This window comes from Nematostella vectensis, chromosome 5 (assembly GCF_932526225.1).
Source record: "Nematostella vectensis chromosome 5, jaNemVect1.1, whole genome shotgun sequence".
NCBI classification, from domain to species: domain Eukaryota; kingdom Metazoa; phylum Cnidaria; class Anthozoa; order Actiniaria; family Edwardsiidae; genus Nematostella; species Nematostella vectensis.
The window spans coordinates 3,174,283-3,196,701 of NC_064038.1; the positions used below are offsets into that span (position 1 = coordinate 3,174,283).

At 41.0% G+C, this 22,419-nt stretch overlaps 1 protein-coding gene across 2 annotated transcripts in view; it reads right to left on the reverse strand.

Annotated features, from left to right (window-relative positions):
• The window catches only part of LOC5512020, a 73,228-nt gene that overhangs the window by 45,958 nt on the left and 4,851 nt on the right, over positions 1-22,419 (reverse strand). For both annotated transcript variants that reach the window (XM_048727351.1, XM_048727350.1), the window contains exons 5-21: positions 21,811-22,051; positions 20,758-20,994; positions 19,979-20,314; positions 17,260-17,421; positions 16,756-16,869; positions 16,273-16,456; positions 15,408-15,673; positions 14,916-15,116; positions 14,063-14,403; positions 9,198-9,450; positions 8,625-8,734; positions 8,151-8,297; positions 7,160-7,463; positions 6,357-6,506; positions 5,615-5,917; positions 1,763-2,014; positions 1,195-1,386 (exon numbers count right to left, since the gene is read on the reverse strand). In XM_048727351.1, the coding sequence (XP_048583308.1) occupies positions 1,195-1,386; positions 1,763-2,014; positions 5,615-5,917; positions 6,357-6,506; positions 7,160-7,463; positions 8,151-8,297; positions 8,625-8,734; positions 9,198-9,450; positions 14,063-14,403; positions 14,916-15,116; positions 15,408-15,673; positions 16,273-16,456; positions 16,756-16,869; positions 17,260-17,421; positions 19,979-20,314; positions 20,758-20,994; positions 21,811-22,051 (3,793 nt within the window). The remainder of the gene's footprint in view (positions 1-1,194; positions 1,387-1,762; positions 2,015-5,614; positions 5,918-6,356; positions 6,507-7,159; positions 7,464-8,150; positions 8,298-8,624; positions 8,735-9,197; positions 9,451-14,062; positions 14,404-14,915; positions 15,117-15,407; positions 15,674-16,272; positions 16,457-16,755; positions 16,870-17,259; positions 17,422-19,978; positions 20,315-20,757; positions 20,995-21,810; positions 22,052-22,419) is intronic.

Below are 22,419 nucleotides of genomic sequence, written 5' to 3' on the forward strand. Positions count from 1 at the left end.
TTAGCTTTTGGATTTCTGTAGCATGGTGTATTGATCAGAAAAAAGATACAAGTTAAATTTTGCCTTAAGGTTGGTTCTCACTAGGACGCAAGCGCAAACGGAAGTGCAACACAAGTGAGAAGCGGTCAGACACAAGCGTGAGCGCAAGAAAATCAAGCAGTTGCGTTCTCTTGCGCTTATGTTCTAGTGAGAACCAACCTTTACACACAAAACGCGCACTATAAAAGGGACTTGCCTAAGGCAAGCTGTCATTCGTCATTTGACATCACTGAGTGCAGAGCTCCGTAGAGAGAGACCAAAATGCTACAATAGAGTTCTAGAGTGGCCGATAACACCTTATTGAAGCAAACATAGCCTTATCAACAGCTGTTTCTCGAAACAGAATAAAAATAGCGAGGAATAGATGGGGTTTGAAGCGATGAATATTTCAAATTCGTTGTTTGTACGCGCGCACTATAATGACGCCATTTCAAAAGAGCGCGCGCGCTGTTTTTGAATTTTATTTTTCAATTGAAACGAGAGCGCGCTGTGTTTGATTTCTCGAGGACAATTTTGCTCTTGTTTTTGTAGAGAATGGGCTCCAAACACTTTCCCCAATATTCCTTATAGCTCATTAACACTCTTTTTTACTTAAAAGTTGTCGCAGTTTGTCGTACGGCTTTACTTTTAGCATGTTTTCTTCCGGCGGTTTACAGAGGTCCGCACTCAATAAAGTCTAGTTGTAAATGGCGACGACTTGCGCGAGAGCTTGCGAAAAAGGGGGCTAAGCTATGCCTTTTATAGCGCGCGTTCGTGTTTAACGCACTGCTACAAAGTCGTGTTAACTTTAACTATCGTGTGCATATTATAATAGACTGCTACTTATTGTTAGAAGGAGGACCTGTCTGCGGCTTCAACTTTTTTGACTCGCTTTGTTGACTCTCCGGCTCAAAGGTGAAGCGCAATTCGAGTCCAAGCCTCAATAAGTCGTTATATCGTCATTTTGTTATCATATTCACCATCTATCTATTGTTATTTGCATTTATTAATCTAATAATAATCGGTTGTGGATCTATCACTATTTTCTAAGGCATTACTATTTACTTGAATCGATCTTAAGACAATGACTTCAGGCAGTCATTACTCAAATGACTTTTCTCAAGTTTGAGTATTAAAAAACCCACATTTAAAGGACGACAATAACACGAACATTACCGTTTGGCGGTTCCTGGCACACTGAGAAGCATTCACCCGCGTCACCGCTGACCCGACAACATTTCTGTTCTCCAGGGCACGGCCAATCAGAGTCCGAGCTGCCACCGGCGGAGGCGCCGCAAGGGATATATCTTGGCGGGGGATCAGCTTTGCACTCTCCCGCTGGTCCCGGGGGGCACTTGCCAGGTTTAGCTGAAGAGGGGACGGTACAGGTGTAAAGGGTATCAATTCGCTAGACTACTGTGTACAATGTGTACGGAGGTTTAGTGCACTATTACAGCTTACACCTCACCACTATGGCCCAGGTTTGAATTCTGGATCTATGGTTTTTTCAAGCTCATGAATTGATTTAAATTTGGTGTTACAAATTTGGTTTTGACTAGTGTCTAGTCGTTTGATTAAGTAATAACCGGAGGGCAGGTAAATAGGTGATTTTAAGTGGTCCCCTTTTCTTATGTACTGGGAACGCAATAAAGCCGCTATCAGTAGCAATCCTCAGTAGCAGTAGTTTAGAAGCAATACAAAACAAGGGGTTGGTTTCGTTTGGAAACATTATAATCGTCCTTACGGTTACAAAAGGCCTTCTCAACTTGTCCACGGATGTTGCTCAGGTCATCTGGAGAGTTCGCCTTGAAGTTAAGACCGCTTGAGCTGAGCGAGGACAGGAAGTCATCCGGGACACCAGAATTCACACCGACACCAATCACATTCATCCAGTCCATGTCCTTTAGAGTCTGCGCGGCTTTCTGCCAATCACTGCCACCAGGCCCAGACCCCGACAGCACGACGGTATAGCGCGGGTGACCTTGCCTCATGGCGCCTGGTGACAAGAGATGGGTGTATTAATACAAGGGTTATTAACAAGTGAAAAAACCACTACTCCTGCGGTCATAACTGGTTATTAACAAGTGAAAAAACCACTACTCCTGCTGCCATAACCGGTTATTAACAAAGGAAAACTACTACTCCTGCGGTCATTACTGGTTATTAACAAGTGAAAAAACCACTACTCCTGCTGCCATAACCGGTTATTAACAAAGGAAAACTACTACTACTGCGGTAATAACCGGTTATTATCAAGGGAAAACTACTACTACTGCGGTCATAACTGGTTATTATCAAGGGAAAACTACTACTCCTGCGGTCATAACTGGTTATTAAAAAGGGAAAACTACTACTACTGCAGTCATAACTGGTTATTAACAAGGGAAAACTACTACTCCTGCGGTCATAACTGGTTATTAACAAGGGAAAACTACTACTACTGCGGTCATAACTGGTTATTAACAAAGGAAAACTACTACTACTGCGGTCATAACCGGTTATTATCAAGGGAAAACTACTACTACTGCGGTCATAACTGGTTATTATCAAGGGAAAACTACTACTACTGCGGTCATAACTGGTTATTAACAAGGGAAAACTACTACTACTGCGGTCATAACTGGTTATTATCAAGGGAAAACTACTACTCCTGCGGTCATAACTGGTTATTAAAAAGGGAAAACTACTACTCCTGCGGTCATAACTGGTTATTATCAAGGGAAAACTACTACTACTGCGGTCATAACTGGTTATTATCAAGGGGAAACTACTACTCCTGCGGTCATAACTGGTTATTAAAAAGGGAAAACTACTACTACTGCAGTCATAACTGGTTATTAACAAGGGAAAACTACTACTCCTGCGGTCATAACTGGTTATTAACAAGGGAAAACTACTACTACTGCGGTCATAACTGGTTATTATCAAGGGAAAACTACTACTCCTGCGGTCATAACTGGTTATTATCAAGGGGAAACTACTACTACTGCGGTCATAACTGGTTATTATCAAGGGAAAACTACTACTACTGCGGTCATAACTGGTTATTAACAAGGGAAAACTACTACTACTGCGGTCATAACTGGTTATTAACAAGGGAAAACATACTACTACTGCGGTCATAACTGGTTATTATCAAGGGGAAACTACTACTACTGCGGTCATAACTGGTTATTAACAAGGGAAAACTACTACTACTGCGGTCATAACTGGTTATTATCAAGGGAAAACTACTACTCCTGCGGTCATAACTGGTTATTATCAAGGGAAAACTACTACTACTGCGGTCATAACTGGTTATTAACAAGGGAAAACTACTACTACTGCGGTCATAACTGGTTATTATCAAGGGAAAACTACTACTCCTGCGGTCATAACTGGTTATTAACAAGGGAAAACTACTACTACTGCGGTCATAACTGGTTATTAACAAGGGAAAACTACTACTACTGCGGTCATAACCGGTTATTATCAAGGGAAAACTACTACTACTGCGGTCATAACTGGTTATTAACAAGGGAAAACTACTACTACTGCGGTCATAACTGGTTATTAACAAGGGAAAACTACTACTACTGCGGTCATAACTGGTTATTATCAAGGGAAAACTACTACTACTGCGGTCATAACTGGTTATTATCAAGGGAAAACTACTACAACTGCGGTCATAACTGGTTATTATCAAGGGAAAACTACTACTACTGCGGTCATAACTGGTTATTAACAAGGGAAAACTACTACTCCTGCGGTCATAACTGGTTATTAACAAGGGAAAACTACTACTCCTGCGGTCATAACTGGTTATTAAAAAGGGAAAACTACTACTACTGCGGTCATAACTGGTTATTAACAAGGGAAAACTACTACTCCTGCGGTCATAACTGGTTATTATCAAGGGAAAACTACTACTACTGCGGTCATAACTGGTTATTAAAAAGGGAAAACTACTACTACTGCGGTCATAACTGGTTATTAACAAGGGAAAACTACTACTACTGCGGTCATAACTGGTTATTAACAAGGGAAAACTACTACTACTGCGGTCATAACTGGTTATTAACAAGGGAAAACTACTACTACTGCGGTCATAACTGGTTATTATCAAGGGAAAACTACTACTACTGCGGTCATAACTGGTTATTATCAAGGGAAAACTACTACAACTGCGGTCATAACTGGTTATTATCAAGGGAAAACTACTACTACTGCGGTCATAACTGGTTATTAAAAAGGGAAAACTACTACTACTGCGGTCATAACTGGTTATTAACAAGGGAAAACTACTACTCCTGCGGTCATAACTGGTTATTATCAAGGGAAAACTACTACTACTGCGGTCATAACCGGTTATTATCAAGGGAAAACTACTACTACTGCGGTCATAACTGGTTATTATCAAGGGGAAACTACTACTACTGCGGTCATAACTGGTTATTAAAAAGGGAAAACTACTACTACTGCGGTCATAACTGGTTATTAACAAGGGAAAACTACTACTACTGCGGTCATAACCGGTTATTATCAAGGGAAAACTACTACTACTGCGGTCATAACTGGTTATTATCAAGGGGAAACTACTACTACTGCGGTCATAACTGGTTATTAACAAGGGAAAACTACTACTACTGCGGTCATAACTGGTTATTAACAAGGGAAAACTACTACTACTGCGGTCATAACTGGTTATTAACAAGGGAAAACTACTACTACTGCGGTCATAACTGGTTATTAACAAGGGAAAACTACTACTACTGCGGTCATAACTGGTTATTAACAAGGGAAAACTACTACTACTGCGGTCATAACTGGTTATTATCAAGGGAAAACTACTACTACTGCGGTCATAACTGGTTATTATCAAGGGAAAACTACTACTCCTGTGGTCATAACTGGTTATTAACAAGGGAAAACTACTACTACTGCGGTCATAACCGGTTATTATCAAGGGAAAACTACTACTACTGCGGCCATAACTAAAGACGATGCGAGAAACGTGCTATCTGATTGGCGTCTAAGCCACTAGCCAACCAGCGTGGCGAAGGAATGCTCCGTCAGAACACGTAGGAATGGCTATAGACCTGGACTATCTTTGCGTTCGACATTCCGCTCGCGGGAAAGAGAGTCGCGACCGACAGTGCTGACAAACACAATCGTAGTGTTGGATCGTTCGAGTAAAGGTACGAAAGGATGACTTCAGTCGCTGTTTTGACCACATGTACAGCATTATAACCCTGCTGTACAAAAGATGACAGATTTGATGATAATGAGGGAGTCATAAAGAAAATCATATCCTTTGCTTTGCGCTAGTTTTATTAGCATTCACCAAAATGTGACAGTTCGCCGGTAAAAAGCCGCCATTTCAAAACAAAAAGTCTGGTTTAACCGCGCGGTATAGGAATAAGTCTTTCGTTTTTCAGCACTGGCGTCCAGACCTGGACTATTATGAAGTCCGTGTCAATAGAAACAGCATCTAATAGGGTAAACCTGCATCGAATAGGGTATTTTCTTAAAACTTTGTAATAGTGGCCGCGCGTGGCAATGTAAAGAAAAGGATTCAGCTGATCGCAAAGGTTACTATTCCCTGCGAAGCCCTTACCTTCCAAGCTGAACACTTTTTCTTTGATCCCCTTTAACGCCTCCCCGTAGTTGGTGGCGTTGCTGCTGGCGGTGATGGAATCCACAGCTGCTTTTAAATCGGCCTCAGTCATGAGGGCCCGGAAATTGGCCTTGACATCGGCAATGGTCGCAATACCGGACACGGAAATGTGCATGCTGTTCTCAGAGCCAACCAGAGCATGGATGAGATCTTTGACAAAAGTCTTTACTTTGGTGAGATCGCCGTCTGTAACAGCTGCAGAGTTGTCGATGGCGAAGGCGACGTCAGCATTGACGAAGCAAGCTTTGAAAGAAGATTAAGTCAGGTTGCTGCACTAGCCAAAGATCAGCCATAAAAAGGCGGACCGAGGAAAGACCAGAACGGTGCCAAATTAATCATACATCGTACGTAAAGGTGCGTAAATATGGCTTTTCGTGCTGTTTATGTTGCACTAAGAGCATCACGAAAATTTAAGTGCCCTTGTCAGCCACACCTTTGGTATTGTTTTCATGTAATATTGGAAGGCACATAGTAAAAATCTCGAAATATCGAAATATATATATTCAATCGAAAATACGATCACATTTTCTTCCCCAAATCAGCTGATGAAAATGGATGCTTTACCACACTTTTACTTTACTAAGATGACAAAATGGTGGCTAACAGATGTTTTTAAGAGCCTGAAATATCCATCAAAAAGGAAACCAAACCGTCTGTTTATTAATCATTCATTTTTACTCACTGTCTGTTGGGGGCTGGCAGCTACGGCCACACCCTGCCCCCCCTGCACAGCACTTTTGTCCATCTCCAGGGCAGTCCGAGTCCAGTGCGCATGAGTCTTCAGGGTCTGCACACGAGGGGGGAGGGGACGGGGGGCATTTGCCGTAGCGACCTAAAAAAAAAGGTAAGATTCCAAACTTATATAACACTATGAAACTACTGTGCATTGCAAAGGTCGGTGCCGTTGCTAGGGTCTGGCTCGTTGCTAGGGCTACGGCACGTTGGTTGGGCTCGTAACTTGGGTTGGGCCCGTTGCTAGCGATAAGCTTGTTGCTAGGGCCGTTTATTTTGCTTATAATCGGCACGGGCTAGGGCTGAAGTTGTGAGAGAAAGTAGACGGGGGACATTTGCCGTAGCGACCTAAAAGAAAAGTAAAGATTCCAAAACTTTTAAAACCTTTAAACAAAACTACTGTGCGTTGCTAGGGTTGGTGTCGTTGCTAGGGCTTGGCTTGTTACTTGGTTTTGTTCAATGCTAGCTATAAGCTTGTTGCGCTAGGTTCGCTCAGCTTTCTGTACGTTGCTAGGGTTAAGGCTGTGAGAGAAAGCTTCTTTTGTCAGCGGCCCTTTTGTACGAGTAAACATCTGAGAAATAAAGACTTTGTCGAGTCATTTTCTCGCTTTTACATGATATGGTGAAAAAGAGCTTGTCAATAGTCTATTGTCTATAAAGTCAATAAAATGGTGCTTCTATCGGGATGATACCCCTACCCCCTCCCTATATCTTAGAACAGCCGATAAAGACTGGGAGCTAACCCTTACTTACCTTTGCATATCGTCTCCTTAGCATCATAAATCTGCCCCGCGATGTCGTCAAAAGTGTTTCCGATGAAGAACCTCCTTGCGGGCTGAGACGCGATCGTCTTCCACTTATCCAGATTAGTGACCTTATCAACTGCGAATAAGACGATATGTACCCCCATGGCCTTCAATGCCTGAGCCTGCTTGTTGACTTCGGCCATATCAGCGGTTGAGTCACGTGGTACGAACAAGACGAATGTCTTGGGGACTGTTTGTCGGACGCCACCAAATATGGTGAAGGCATGGTCTGAGGCGCGTTTCATGGCGGCCTGTTAAGATGAGATGGGTTGGAATGAAGAAAAAAAGCAAAACGGAGGAAGAGTCGCTTTGGAGAACAGTATTAGATTAAGGACCTTATCAATCAACAACAACATCCACTACAGACAAACGACGGGCTTCGGCGAAAAGCCACAAAAAGCACAAGGACACGCGTTCAGTCTGAATGGGTTCATACAATAGCCACTTTTAAAATCACCATAAGGAAAACTCTTTTATTTGTTCAGCTTTATTTTAATGAGTTTTAGGTAAAGTAAAGCAACGCAAACGAAATGTCTACTGTGTTATTACAAGCAACTCGTATAACAAGTATAAGTCGCCTTCTAGAAGGACTGAAAAAAACGGTGGCGGATTTGAAACTTTGGCGTATTTTGCGACTCTGTTTTGGTTTTTCCTTTCTTCTTCCTTTTTTATGCCCAAGCAACTTAACATGTTTTTACAGCAGTTCGTATTATGAACCGTTGCATCGACTGCCGTTCGCTTTTAGGATGCATTGAGTTTACAGTGATGCACGTGGATTTTACGGATTTTATTGCGGCAATAAAAAGGACCGTAAACAGCCCTCGAAAAAACTAGGCAGGCGCATAGCTACGCCCCTGCTGGTCATTTCCTTATGATTTTAAAAAATGTTGGGGGGGGGGGGAACTTTCACTAAGGACCTTTCGTAATACGGTACGCACCGCAACATTGAATCCGTTTCCTGAGGGTTGTATCTCATCGATGACTTTAATCAGCTCTTTTCGGTCGTACTCTTGGTCCAGTGGTTTGGTCATGCGCGCGTCGTCACTGTACTCCACTATGCCGAGGTGGGCCTTGCGATTATTCACCTGTAGACCAAGACAACAAATGATCAAATAACCAATAATGTGGTTTGAAGGAAAATGAAAGGGCTTAGACATTTTATTCTGATTAGGTTTCGTGTTACAATATTAGTGTAATATCATAAAAACAATGTAGGGGCACAGCCACGATTTTACGGTTCATTTCCTTAAAATGTTTGTAAACATTTTAGGGGTGGGTGGTGGGGGAGGCGTGCTGGGGGCACCCCCAGGTGTATCCTTGTGTAGTAAAGACCCCCTAAAACCACTACTGCCATGGTACCTTAATATGTTAATACTTTTACTGATATTGAGTGCTCTCTAAGGCTTTCTTACCTTGAAGAATTTCAGCAACGAGGTGAAGGTGTTCTTGATCTTCTTGAAGTCACCTTCGAGAGATGAGGCAGTCGGGATGCCAAACACGATATCCAGAGGGAGATCACATGCTAAAGATATAATTAATAGATAACTAATTTATAACAACATAACACGATATCCATAGGGTGGTTACATGTTCAAGATAAAATAAATAGATAACAAGTAATTTATAACAACATAACACGATATCCAGAGGGAGATCACATGCTAAAGATATCATAAATAGATAACAACTAATTTATAACAACATAACACGATATCCATAGGGTGATTACATGTTAATGATAAAATAAATAGATAACAAGTAATTTATAACAACAACATAACACGATATTCAGAGATCACATGCTAAATGTAAAATAAATGATGAAAACTAATTTATTTAGAACAACATAACACGATATCAGTGATAAGTCAAACTGTCTAGTTTTCCCGCCACTGGTTTACCCGCCTAAAATTTTGAATCTCCCGGATGATCGCGCGCGTTTAACAATAAAATCACTAAGTAAACGAGATGAATTTCGATCTTACGTCTGAGTTTCTCGGCGCCCTCACAGACGGCTTCTGTAAGAGCTCTCAGATGAGCCTTAAGCGCAAGGTAAGATGACGTGACGAAGATGTTCTTCTCCACTTTCTTGGACGCTATGGTTTTCAGAGCCGCGAGGTCCTTGCCTTCGCCGACTGGCATGGCAAAGATGTCAACTTGAGCTTGGCGGAGCTGGTTAGCGAGATTCGTGGCGCCAGCTGGATTTTCTACTTTTCCTGAGCCAATAATTATCAAGGACTAAAATACAAGCAAATGGTTATGTTCGTTAACAGTTAGCCTACCTATAGGCGTTGGAGTCTTTTTGGCGAGAAAACACGGAGTTCGTTATTTGGCCGCCATTTTGAAAAGCACGGTCTCGGAAGAGTGGGGTGAGCGGGAAGTCCAAAATGGACTTCGGGTCCAAAATGGCGGCCACAATAGCGAACTCTGAAATTTCTAGCCATATAAAAAAATTCCAACGCCTGCAAAAGGATGGTTAACAGCGCATGATTAAGACCAGCGGTCTGAGTTCGTCGAGATTTCTCGGAAAAATGATGTTTGGGCGCCCTAGCTTAAAACTAAACTGGTAATAGGTATGGTTGACCTCAGTATACTGTGAAAGTTTGAAGCAATTTGGATAAATATTTTTGGCGATAGAAGCCGAAAAGTAATTTTTTGTCTCCCGCACCCGGACAATTTCGTGGTTGTTAGAAAAAGACTAAAAACCGGTTCGCAACGCGTGATAAAACATTTGCAGCTTATATAAACCTAAAGAATAGATAATAAGGATTTCCCAGGCTGAAAGATAAGCTGTTCTGTCAGCACCTTATTATTTTACGCGATTTTATTTTATTTTATGTTTTTAGATGACTTTGAAAAGCCTTGAAATGATCGTGTAATATCGCCGATGAGATGTGGATTTGGCAAAAATGATTGCATTCATCGAAAAGAACATCATTTCTACTTTTGATATGTGAAATAAAATTTAGGGGCAAATAAAATCCGACTTTTTTACAAGCCGAAATATGACCCCCACTTGACCCAAATTATAAACAAATGCCGACTACTGTATCGGGTTTTCCGCATTCAAACAACGCCTTCAAATCTCCAGAAAAACAAGAAAGAGCGCTCAAATCAAAAGAAATATACTGTCGGCAATACTAAAATTTAATGGAAATAATTTCATAGCATTTATTGCATTAAATTGCGATTTTTAGGCTCGCGTGATACTATTTTGTTTGCTGCCATGCATAGCGTGACAAACAAAGCGACAAGCATAAAATACCTCACCATGACTGCAATAAGACTTTTCTGATAATTACTTATTAAAAAGAAAAACGTCCAAAAGAAGAAAATGAGAGTTTTGCATGTTTTTATTTAATTAACAAGCGATACTGACATAATTTTGTACACTTTGATCAAATTGTCAAAATTCGCTTATTTTCAAAGCCTTTGTTCAACTACAAATTTGATCAAATAAAAATACAAATTATGCAAGAACGCTGAGACATTTGCGATATTGAGGCCTCTCACCGTAAGCTGTTTTCCTTTTTAGTAAAAGAGAGTATTGAAGTAAAAAAACTTACTCTGGTCTTCACAACAGAACACAGGATTACCGACTCAGAAATCTATTTCATGTAACCATGAAAAAAATATAATCGGGACCAAAGAAATCGTGGATTTATTTTGCGCAACTACATCTTTGAATAACATCCACGAGCGTTGCTACAAAAGAAGCTTTGCGTCGGGTTGCTCCGGGCACTTGAAGCTCCAGCTCTTTGCAGATAGTGGGAAGGGTGGCCACTGAAAGAAAGGTGAGCCTGGACCTGGAGTACAAGTGGCACAAGTCGATGCCGTTCGCTTCTATTGGGTGATTTAGTTGGCATTCATCTAGGATGGCAGCTCTCGTACGGAAGTAGGCGGCTGCCTCCTCCGCAGCCTCTACTGCCTCCGCACCCTGTGTTATTATCGGGAAAAATACACCTGTACATGGCCCGGTAATAGGAACTCGCTGATTTAATCAGCGTTCCCCTGTATAGAGATGCAGCTTGTTGATTCTATCACTTCATTCCCAATTAATGGTACGCCCCCCTCCTCCCCCCAACTACTTTTTGGTGGTAGCCAAGCTTGCCGGGAAGGGGGACTCCGATAAAAACAGACGGGGGTAATCGTCGGCAAAATTGATTGTAACCCGTTAGGGATTGCACTTTAGGCGTGGTCAACAGAAATTATTTCCTCTAAGAGATGGAAAATTGGGTGAGGTCGAAGGAATTTTTGCCCCTAAGGGATAGCAGAATCGAAAAAAAAAAACCGTTTAACACCCCCTTAGGAATAGCAATTAATCGAATTTTATACCCTAAGAGATAACAGAATGGAAAAAAAACGTTTAACACCCACTTTAGGAATAGCAGTTGGTCGAATTTTACACCCTGAGAGATAGCAAAATCTGAAAAATCCTCCAACACCGCCTAAGAGATGGCAGTTGGTAGAAATTTTATACCCTAAAAGATATGACGATTACCCCCGTCTACATTTTTAGAGAGTCCCCCCCCCCCCCCCCCCCCCCCGGGCAAAGATATGCATTCCCCTTCTTTGGCAAACTCGCATTTGCCGTATAGTGTGTGCCAGTCTAACCAAGCCAAGCGTGTATAGCCTTTCACGCACTGGACAGCTGAATAGCTTTGTGGTAGGCTCTTCCTCGCTGCTGACTGCGGGTTCTGGCTCAGCGGCGTTCGCCCTGCGCTCGACAACACGCTTGATGTCATCGAATTCACCGTCACTGAACGAGCCCGGAAACTTTGAAATCGATTGGTCAGGATGCGGCTTGAAGGCTCTCTCTCCTCTTCCCCTCCCACTTCCCTCGTTTTTCATTTTTGCTCAAATCCAAGATGGTGGCTATAATACACCGGGTAAACGCCCCCCCCCCCCCCCCCCTAATTGAAGGCTTTTCAAATATTATTCTTTTTCCAAATGGTACCTATGGTTGAGCAAGCCACACCTTCCCCCCTCCTCAGTCCTCTGGTCCTATGATCTCCTGCCTGAGACTTTGTCAAAGTAAAGAAGTGCTTATAGAGAGTAATTACCTGCTTGCAATAAGCGTTTACTGCACCTTACGCGCAATGATAGAATCCTGCGTTGTCTTGCTTGTAGTATGCCGGTAAAGTGAATAGTGAAAGCGTTTTTTTTACTGGTTAACAAGCCAATCGATTGGCCAGGACAAAATTTGGACGGCTGTTTATCCCGGCCAGACAAATTTTGTCCTCCTAGTGCGATTAGGCCCTAAGTTAACGCGCGAAAAAATGAAAACAGAAAAGTAACCTCAAAATTTACCTAGGGAGCTTTTTTGGACATATGCTCCCTGACAAGAATGGAATTTTTTTGGTAGTATTGAAAACAATAGTAAAAAGTATCAACTATTATTTTTTCTTACTTTCTTTTTATAACTCAATTTACCTGGGGAATGGAAATTGGTTGGTTATATTATAAACAATAGTAAAAAAGCTTCAACTGTTATTTTTTCTTGATTTCTTTGTATGAACGCTTGTTGAATAAATTAACTCCTCGAATTTGCATAACAACACGACAGCAGAAGATGGTACGCGTTTCTAGTCCACGAAAGTAGGGAACTAAAGAAAATATTATAATGCTTATAGAACGAGTGATGGATAGAAATAAATATAGGACGATTTAAGAATAACTTTCGTGGGAAAAAGTTTAGAGATGCTCATGAATAAAGAACCGGAAGTTTTTAGTGCCGATAATAATTATCATGCATGCGGATTGTACTTTAAAATGCTATGAAAATATAATCTTGAAAAGCATATAAACATCAGAGAGACAAGAATATTTGATCAAATACCAGTATTTTCAAGAATTATATTGCATCCTTTTTTTGGGAGTTTTAATTGTTATTTATAAGTTTTTGGTAGCGAGGCATTAAAAAGTGAGTGTCGACATTTGTTTATAATTAGGGTCAAGTGGGGGTCATATTTCGGCTTGTAAAAAAGTCGGATTTTATTTGCCCCTAAATTTTTTTTCACATATCAAAAGTAGAAATGATGCTCTTTTCGATGAATGCAAACATTTTTGCCAAATCCACATCTCATCGGCGATATTACACGATTATTTCAAGGCTTTTCAAAGTAAAAATAAAATAAAATCGCGTAAAATAATAAGGTGCTGACAGAACAGCTTATCTTTCAGCCTGGGAGTTCCTTATTATCCATTCTTTAGGTTTATATAAGCTGCAGTTGTTTTATCACGCGTTGCGAACCGGTTTTTAGTCTTTTTATAACAACCACGAAATTGTCTCAAATCCGGGTGCGGGAGACGAAAAATTACTAAATTAGTATTAAGATCTGACCTTACAGTATACAAATATACAACGATGTTGTCAATTAAATAAATGAAAAGTACCAAAGGCTTGAGTGGCAAGCGGCAATATAACACAACTTTGATGGTTGGGAGATTTCAATATAAACGGTGCATGGATATTTGTATTATTTTTTAATCCTGGCTTTGCGTAAAATTAGCCCTTTAAAAATCAGCAGCATGATTCATAGGAAATTGCAAGTTTCTTGGCCATATTGTTTCGAAGAGGTTGGGTTTGTATTTTTTAAACAATTTATTTCTTGATTAAGGGAAAATGGCAAGAGATCTAATTTAAGTTTATGGGCCAAACGCGGTAAATTCCGCATCAATTCCCCCTATAAATCGCTCGAATTTTACATTGAATAGCTTTAGATAAAAGGGTATTGCGCTCAAACTATTAGATTCAAAATTGAGAGCAATTTGTTGCGCTATCAAAGTCGTGTTAATACGAAAGGCCGCTAGCTTGTTCTAATAACGCCAGTCTCTCAATATTACCTACCTTGTTAGCGCTGTCACGGGAACCACCGGCCGCAGTATATATATCACTGACCGCCTTTTCAAGAGCATTGCTGACCCCACCGCCGGCTCCACCACTAAATTTCAGGGCATCAATTGCCTGGTTAACCTTCTGCCTCAAGCTGGAAGCACCGAGGGACGAAAGGGTGAACTCCACCTTAGCCGGGCCGCCGTAGGTAATGACAGATACCCGTGTGTTGTAGTCGGCCACGGAGAATGACTTAGTGAGGTCTTTGGCGAATGTTTTGAGCTTGTTAAAGCCATCTGCACCGACATCGTCCGAGTTTTCTATGAGAAGTGTCAGATCGTACTGGCCCTCGCAGTCTGAGGAAACAAGGGGTAGTTAAAAGGCATCTACCCAAAGATCCTCATCTAGCAACAAATGGGTCAGCAAACATTTTCATCACCTGAATTGAGGGATGGAGAAGAGGTAATATTCCGATAGTATATGGCTGTTTCAAGATTATTTTACATGTATACATGTATTCCAATGTCAAGCGAAAAATTACTAAGAACTCTTCAACAGAAAACAAAACGAAACAAAAGGATCAAAAATGATAAGTAAAAAGTTTGTCGGCTAGCCAGCAAGGGTTGCCAACGATTTTGCTATCGTAGACATCAATCTAGATTTTGCTATCGTAGACATCAATCTAGATTTTGCTATCGTAGACATCAATCTAGATTTTGCTATCGTAGACATCAATCTAGACAGTTTTTTTTATAAAAAGATGACAAAGCCTTCGCCTAACTACCTCGCCACGCACCAGCCCCTCCCCCTGCTTTGTACTACTTCAGGGCCTTGTTATAAAGTGTAAGCGAAACAAATAAGTACTTACACAGGGGCGGGTCCGTGCATACCGAAAAGCATCCCTGCCTGATGTCTAGGCAACACTTCTGCTCTCCAGGACATTCCCAGTCGTTAGATTTCCCTTTAGGATCGTTAATCGAGGGACCACATGGAACTTGGTCTGATGGAACATCGGTGATATCGGGACAGAACCCGGTGCTGAATGGTGGTGGGCATTTTCCGGGCTTAGCTGTTGATAACAAATCATTACATTTTCAGTAATATAGTATCCAAATGACGATAGTGTTTTTTTTTTCACTTTGAAACACTAACAAATGATTGGTTGAACAATATTCTTAATTCAGAGAGCTGCGATAGCTTATTAGCACTTGCGTTAGTTCTCAAGCCACAGGGCCGATTTTAATCTTTTTCCCACTTGCGCAAATCCTTGCGGTACCACAACCATCGTCAGACAAGTCGGGAACAGTAATTTATCTACTCTATCTCTTCATTGACCACTTACATAAAACACGGCTCTTACCACTACACATTGCCTTCTCGACGGCTTCTCTCTGTACCCCTAGCTGATCCGCAGAGCTTGCAGAAAATGCCAAACTTGACTTGGTCGCAAGACTGTTCAAAAAGGCCTTGTCTACGCCACTGTTGATGCCGAGGGCAATGATATTAACGCCGAGGTCTCGTAAGGGTTTCGATGCAACAGCCAGGTCCTTGGAAGCCGCGTCGGTGCCTCCTGCAGTGATGAAGACTACAAAGCGGGGATGGCCTTGTCGCATTCCGCCCTCCAAGCTATCAGCACACAGCAAGGGCCACAATTAAACACCATAACAACAGAGCTTAATACAGCTACCTTTTTTACATATTTAGAAGTTAACCTGTATACTCGAACACTCAGGGCAAAAACAGCACGAGTTAGTGTGGAATTCGAGTTATCCGATTAGAAATAACTGGAAAGTCTCTAAGGAAGCTTCGAGTCAGTTCGGGTAAAGTTCAACTTATTCGAGTAGAAATGACTGGAAATCAATCTCGAGATCAATGAGAGTAATACTTTGGAAAGATGTTTATTCAAAAGCGGCATTTTCTTGAAAAGAACCATCATTTCATTGTTCGGCCAGGTATTGCCAAAATAAACTTAATACCTTTTTAAAATGTGATATCGGTATATAAATATTTTGAGACCCCTGTTTGGGAGTTATTTGAGGGCGGCAGCTAACCTTAACGATACCTGGACCCGTAAACACAGGTTCGTTGGACTAGCACCCTGACATTGGGAGTCCCCACCCAACTTACCCCCCTTCCTCCTAATCCACTTCTTCTGTCGGGGTATTCGAATTTACTCGGAGCACCTTTTACCAAGCACTAAAACTAAACCTATGCATACGGTCTACCTAAAAAGGTCCTTTTTGACTGTCTCCAGCGTAAGGTCTACGCGTCGCGTAGGGTCGTTGTTCTTTGTCAGTGCTTTGATAGTCTCCCTCAAGGCCGAGTTTGGCATAATTTTGTTGAAGTCCACTATTGTTGTGGCTTTTTCGCCGTACTGGACCAGGCCGAAGTGGATGGAGTTTTCGGCGTCTTTAAGAAGAAAATAAAAACACCAGAGCTTAGCAATAACTGACTCCCAGGTTGCCATGGCGCATTTGAACAAAATTATCAACACTTTTTATTGACGTACATTTGAGAGACTCGCATCAATTGAATAATACTGTATGTTCTCGCTTAAGCCATTGCATTTCAGCTTCTATGAAAATCTTAACTTGTCATCATAAAAATAACTTTATTAGCTGATTTTTTAGAAGCAAGCCGATATACTTTGTACATAGAAAGTTCAATGATTATAAAAATGGCCTCCTTGGTCTGACCATGCGTCTTACCTGCTATTCCGTGCACGATTCTGATAGCAAATTTCTTCACTTTTTCGAAATCTTCGTCGCTGACAGCCGCTGATGAATCGATGACAAGGGCAACGTCCATAGTGATGAAACAGTCTGAAAGTTAACAAATGGTTGGTGTTAGTTATCTTATCGTGAAAACTCACGTCGTACATGAAAGCAACTTGTTTTGCAAAACACAAAATGTTTCACATGTATGCTTGGTCTACTAGATATAAATACAAAAAGTCCAAATAGTCGAGTTCTTGAACCAGAATAATAAATAACAAAAAACAAAAAACTGGTATTCGACACTGCCAAATTTTCGTCTATAATAAGACTTCTTCAGGGCAGACTGTCTACTAGAGGCATAAAACTAAAACTCGTAATCGGCTCTGTTCCTATTTCTTGACCTTCATAGCGCTATGGAGGCACACCTCTCGCACAATAAAAGCGTTTAAAAAGACATCATAGTATCCTTATTCTTAGATGCGTGGTTGTTCTTACTTTTGACGCGTGGAGTGCATTTTCGTTCACCGCAATCACCCTCGCAGCACATGTCATCTTTGCTGGCGCAGTCTGAGTCAACGGAACAACCATCCTTCTCGCCCCCAGCTGGACATTCCGCCACTAATCCCGGTTTGTAGGCTGGACACTTTCCATAACGACCTGGAATAGAAAGTGAAGGCTCGATATCACTGTAGTTGCTCCAAATATGTGTTGGAAAGATGATTAGTTATTTATCGAATATTGGTAATTGTCTAAATGTAATGTTGTGGGAAGTCAATACCCAATAAGAGTTGGAACATGTTTGCTGTTAGTCAATGGTCAATATGTCATTGTTAGTCAATGTTCCATTGCCGAATATGTTTCTGTTGGTCACGTTACTGTTGGTCATGTTTTATTGTTTAATCTTCAATGTGTTTCTGTTGGTCGTGTTTTACTGTTGGTCAATCGTCAATGTGTTTCTGTTAGTTAACCTGTTTCTTTAAGTCATTTGTTTCTGTTAGTCGATGTGCTACTGTTAGTCATCGGGCAGAATGGCTGGACATTTCCGTATGCCATAAATTAAAAAAAATCACTGGCGCGTTACCTCATTAACTAGCCGGCGGGAGGTTCAAATACAGAGAAAATGGCGAAATGGCCGTCAAGGCGCACGACTAAAACGTCATAACTCACTAATGCTTTAGTTTTGAACAGCCTTTCACGGGAACCATATTAAGCAAGAGTAGATCTTTATACTGATATGCATTATATGTCGTTTGGTTGGAAAAACCATGGTATGTTGGGCTTCTGAATATGAGCCATTTTCTCGTAAAATTTGTATGGGCAAGATAGTTAGTGATTCCCGCAAAACGGTGCAATTCTGAAATGCCTTTCAAAGGATTCTGGTAGATAACGTTTGTTGCTTTAAATTGATACTTCTTGCGTAAAAAATGCGACGAGAAAACACCACTATGTCAGAAGAAAAAACACGAAAGTCATATGAAAGATGTCAAAAAGTGCTAATTATGCACATTTAGTTTACAAGTGCAAACCACTTTCCACACGCCCTTGGGATCCCTTGGGATCATGAAACGTGAAATATCATTCTTAGGTATTTGTCAGAATAATTTATATGAGGCGTGTTTTATACTTTGATGTATTTCGTCTTGTTTCTATTCCTAGAACAAAAAAAAAACACGAAGACATTTTTCTCTAAAAGAGAGAACGGAGCAGACTGAAGGGTACTGTGCTCTAAGATAAGGTGCTTTGAGATATTTAACAAAGCAAAAACCAACACGAATACAAAACACGACTCTCGTACTTATTTCCCCGGTGATAGATTACAAACCCTAACGTAACTTTCACCAAAATGATCCTTGAAATGCGTAGACTAAGTATTTTGCATTTATTTTTGTGCTTTTCCAGTGGCGTAGGTACGATCAGCTATAGTTTGATTCCGATTCACAATTCGGTGTTTAACAAGAAAGCAGAAACCGACGAATTCAAAAAACGACTCTCGCCTTTATTTCTCAAATACATTACGATCTCCAACATAACTTACACCAAAATGATTCCTGAAATGCGTAGACTAACTATTTTTATTTATTTATGTGCGTTTTCAGTGGCGTAGATACGATCAGCTATAGTTTGATTCCGATTCACACTTCGGTGTTTAACAAGAAAGCAGAAACAGACGAATTCTGAAATTCTGAATTCTTTTGTGAAAAATAACAACATTTCCGCTTTATATGCGATTTCAGCATGCATTGGATATGATGTTTATCAGGTGTTGACTGATGTTGTAAAGCCAAATATCATTGTGGTCGCTTACGAGAGCTTAAAAATTAAAGAGAATCTCAGTTGGTGTTTTGAAATTGTGGTCGTAAACGGAGCTGGTCGCACCGATAACTCGGTCGCTTACGAGAGCTTAGAATTACAGTGTTTGTGTGACAATTCAATCGGTGATTCGTGATCGTGGTCGTTATCGGGGCTGGTCGCTTACGAGAGCGGTCGCTTACGAGAGCGGTCGCTCAGAGAGCTTCGACTGTAGTATGTTATTACAACTTCAACGATGCGCTAGCATTTGCATCATCACAATACATTTTAAACTTGCCGCTAGACACCTAGTCATTAGGTCGGTAATGTTTGACGACCTATGGGAGCTCAAATCCCGAAGCAGTCTTTAAGCTTAACCAATCACATTCAAACTAAGAAGTAATGAATATTTTATGAGAACTAGGCGCCATTTTTAATGATGTCCAGAAAACAATAGCCATTCTGCCCGATGTGATGTTTTATTTTGGTCATTTGTTGATGCTATGTCAATGTGTTTCTGTTGGTCAATGTGTTTCTGTTGGTCAATGTGTTTGTGTTAGTCAATGTGTTTCTGTTGGTCAATGTGTTTCTGTTGGTCGATGTGTTTCTGTTGGTCAATGTGTTTCTGTTGGTTAATGTGTTTCTGTTGGTCAATGTGTTTCTGTTGGTCGATGTTTTTCTGTTGGTCGATGTTTTTCTGTTGGTCAATGTGTTTCTGTTGGTCAATGTGTTTCTGTTGGTCATTTTTTTTTCGTTGGTCAATGTATTTCGTGGTCAGTGTGTTTCTGTTGGTCAATGTGTTTCGGTTAGTCAATGTATTTTTGTTGGTCAATGTGTAACTTGCTTTTAGTCAATGTCTGATCTATGTTGCAATGAAAAAAACTATAAAAGCAGAGCATTTATCATACCTGCGTTTTTTTTTTACCTTTGCAAATAGTGTCAGCGGCCTCATAAGCGGCAATACCCAACTCGGGATGATCGAAACCAGATAAAACGTATCGGATTTTAGGTTGAGAAGAGAGGGTATTGTACATGTCCCTATCCTTGCTGATGACTTTATTCAAGCCAACAGTCATAAGTCGTACTCCTATGCTTTTTAGCTTAGCCACTGCCTTCTCAACGACACTTCTATCAACAGTTGCTTCCCTAGGCATGAACAAGACAAAAGTCTTTGGCACGACCTGGCGAACGCCTCCAAACATCGTGAAGGCCTGATCGGCCGCAACTTGGATCGCTTTACTGGGGTCGACACCCGAAGTACCTGTAAAGATATCAGGTGTGGTGAGTATCTGCTGAACTTGATCAGAAGCGTGCCAAGCGGAGGGGTTGTGAGTTTGTTATGGAAGGCAGGAGAAAAGCATATGTAGGATAGGATAAGCGAGTCACTCATTTTGTAGACAGCGTGTTATAAACGGGTAACAAAATGGACTATCCTCTTCAAAGATTGTTTTGCCCATACTGGATTTGAATTGAGCCCCTTTCAAACAAAAAGCAAACCTACTTCACAGGATGCTGTTTCCAACAAAGTACTTGTCAATAAACCCTTTCTCCAACTTTTCCTAAATTTCAAAGCTAACGTATAACTTGGAATTCTCACAGTGTATTCAGGCGCTGGTCATTCCTCCCAGAACACTTTTAGTCTTCCTTGTGTTGTTTTATGTGATGTTGATTGAGCCCCTTTTTGAGCTAGTAAAATACACTGACCTGACAGCTTTATATTGGATATCTTATTCACGACGCTATCTCTGTAGTAACTTTCATCCAACGGTAGGATCATGTCAGCGGTATCACTATACCGTACAATGCCGACATGCGCAAGACGGTTACTTATCGTCAGCAGTCCAGCCAGCCTCGTGTAGAACTTCTTAATGTTATCAAATTCCAGGCCCAAGTCACTGGAGTCAGGAATGCCAAACACAACGTCTACCCTTTGGTCACAAGCTGATGAAGAACAAGTTCAAACATCATACGTTCAAACATCAATGTTTCCATTATTTTCATCAACGCTGTGTCTACTTGCACGGCTTCCGGTAAAAGAGGGGAAAAAAACTAGCTGCACAGCTGTCTCCAGTTTTCTCGATTTTTAGCATAAATAAAAAGTCTCTGGCTTTAAAACACTTCCACGATTATTTAGAACAGCCAAGCGACGATTTTTAGCCTGAAAAGCTATGCAACAAGCGGCCCGCAAATACTCGGCAAAGTATGAACGAAGCGTGGAGTTCGAGATTTCATGCATCCTTCATTATGTGCCGAGCATTCGCATGTCGCCTTTAGCGTATTTTTTCAAGCTCGAAGCCATCGTTTGACGGTACTAAATAACGGTGGGAGGTTTTTAAAGTCAAAACTTTTCATTTTGGCTTAATGGCAAAAAGAAAAAAGGGAAGTGCATCTACTTTTTTTCTCCTTGCACAGCTGTTATGGCGAAAACGAGGTGTCGAACTTCATGCTTCATGCTTCATTCATACTGTGCCGAGCATTTGCGGGTCACTCAATGCACAGATTTCAAGCTAAAAAACATCTCTTGGCTTTTCTTAATAATCGTGGAAGTGTTTCAAAGCCAGAAACTGGTTATTTAGGCTAAAAATAGAGAAAATTGGAGACAGCCGTGCAGCTAGTTTTTTTTTTCCTCCTTTACCGGAAGCCGTGCAAGTAGACACAGCGTTTTATCAAACGTCCTTAGTTTTTTTAGTTGAAAGTTAAAGGAAATATATCAGTTCGGTTATATTATACCGTGACGTAGAATAGCCCTTGCGTTACCTTTACACTGAGCCTGCGTAATGTCAGCTACTTTTGTTTCTAATTCGTCGAAATTCCTTGCACTGTACACATTGATGTCACTGCTTGCCATCGTGATCAACTCGAGAACTTCAATGTCGCTGCCTACTCCCAGGGAGTACACCTCAACACCCTTCATCTTTAGAGGGCCGGACGCTATCCCCGGTGGTGTGAATGGGCCGCGGTCCTTGGTTTGGATTCCGTCTGTCAGTACGAGAGCTACCTAAAATTGGAGCAATATAGGGAACTTAATTAAAAGAAGGTCAATTACGCCGCTATTACATGCTCCCGCTCAACGTCGAGTGACTCAAAGAATCCATTTCCATCGGCTAATTCAAGCGAGAAACCAAGATATCAAATATCCTCAATAACATATCAGGCTTTATTCTTAGATTGTTATTACTTTGAAGTTTCCTCGCGAATAATAAACCGATGTATTTTTAATGCTAAACAATAACAAACGTGAGTAATTTGACATTTTTAAGTAAAATGTAACGAAAAATGCTCCAGTGCTAAGTTGTCAATTCTCTACTAACTTCTATAAAAATTACTCGCTTTTAAAAGATGTCAGATGGCAGGTTGAAAAATCTA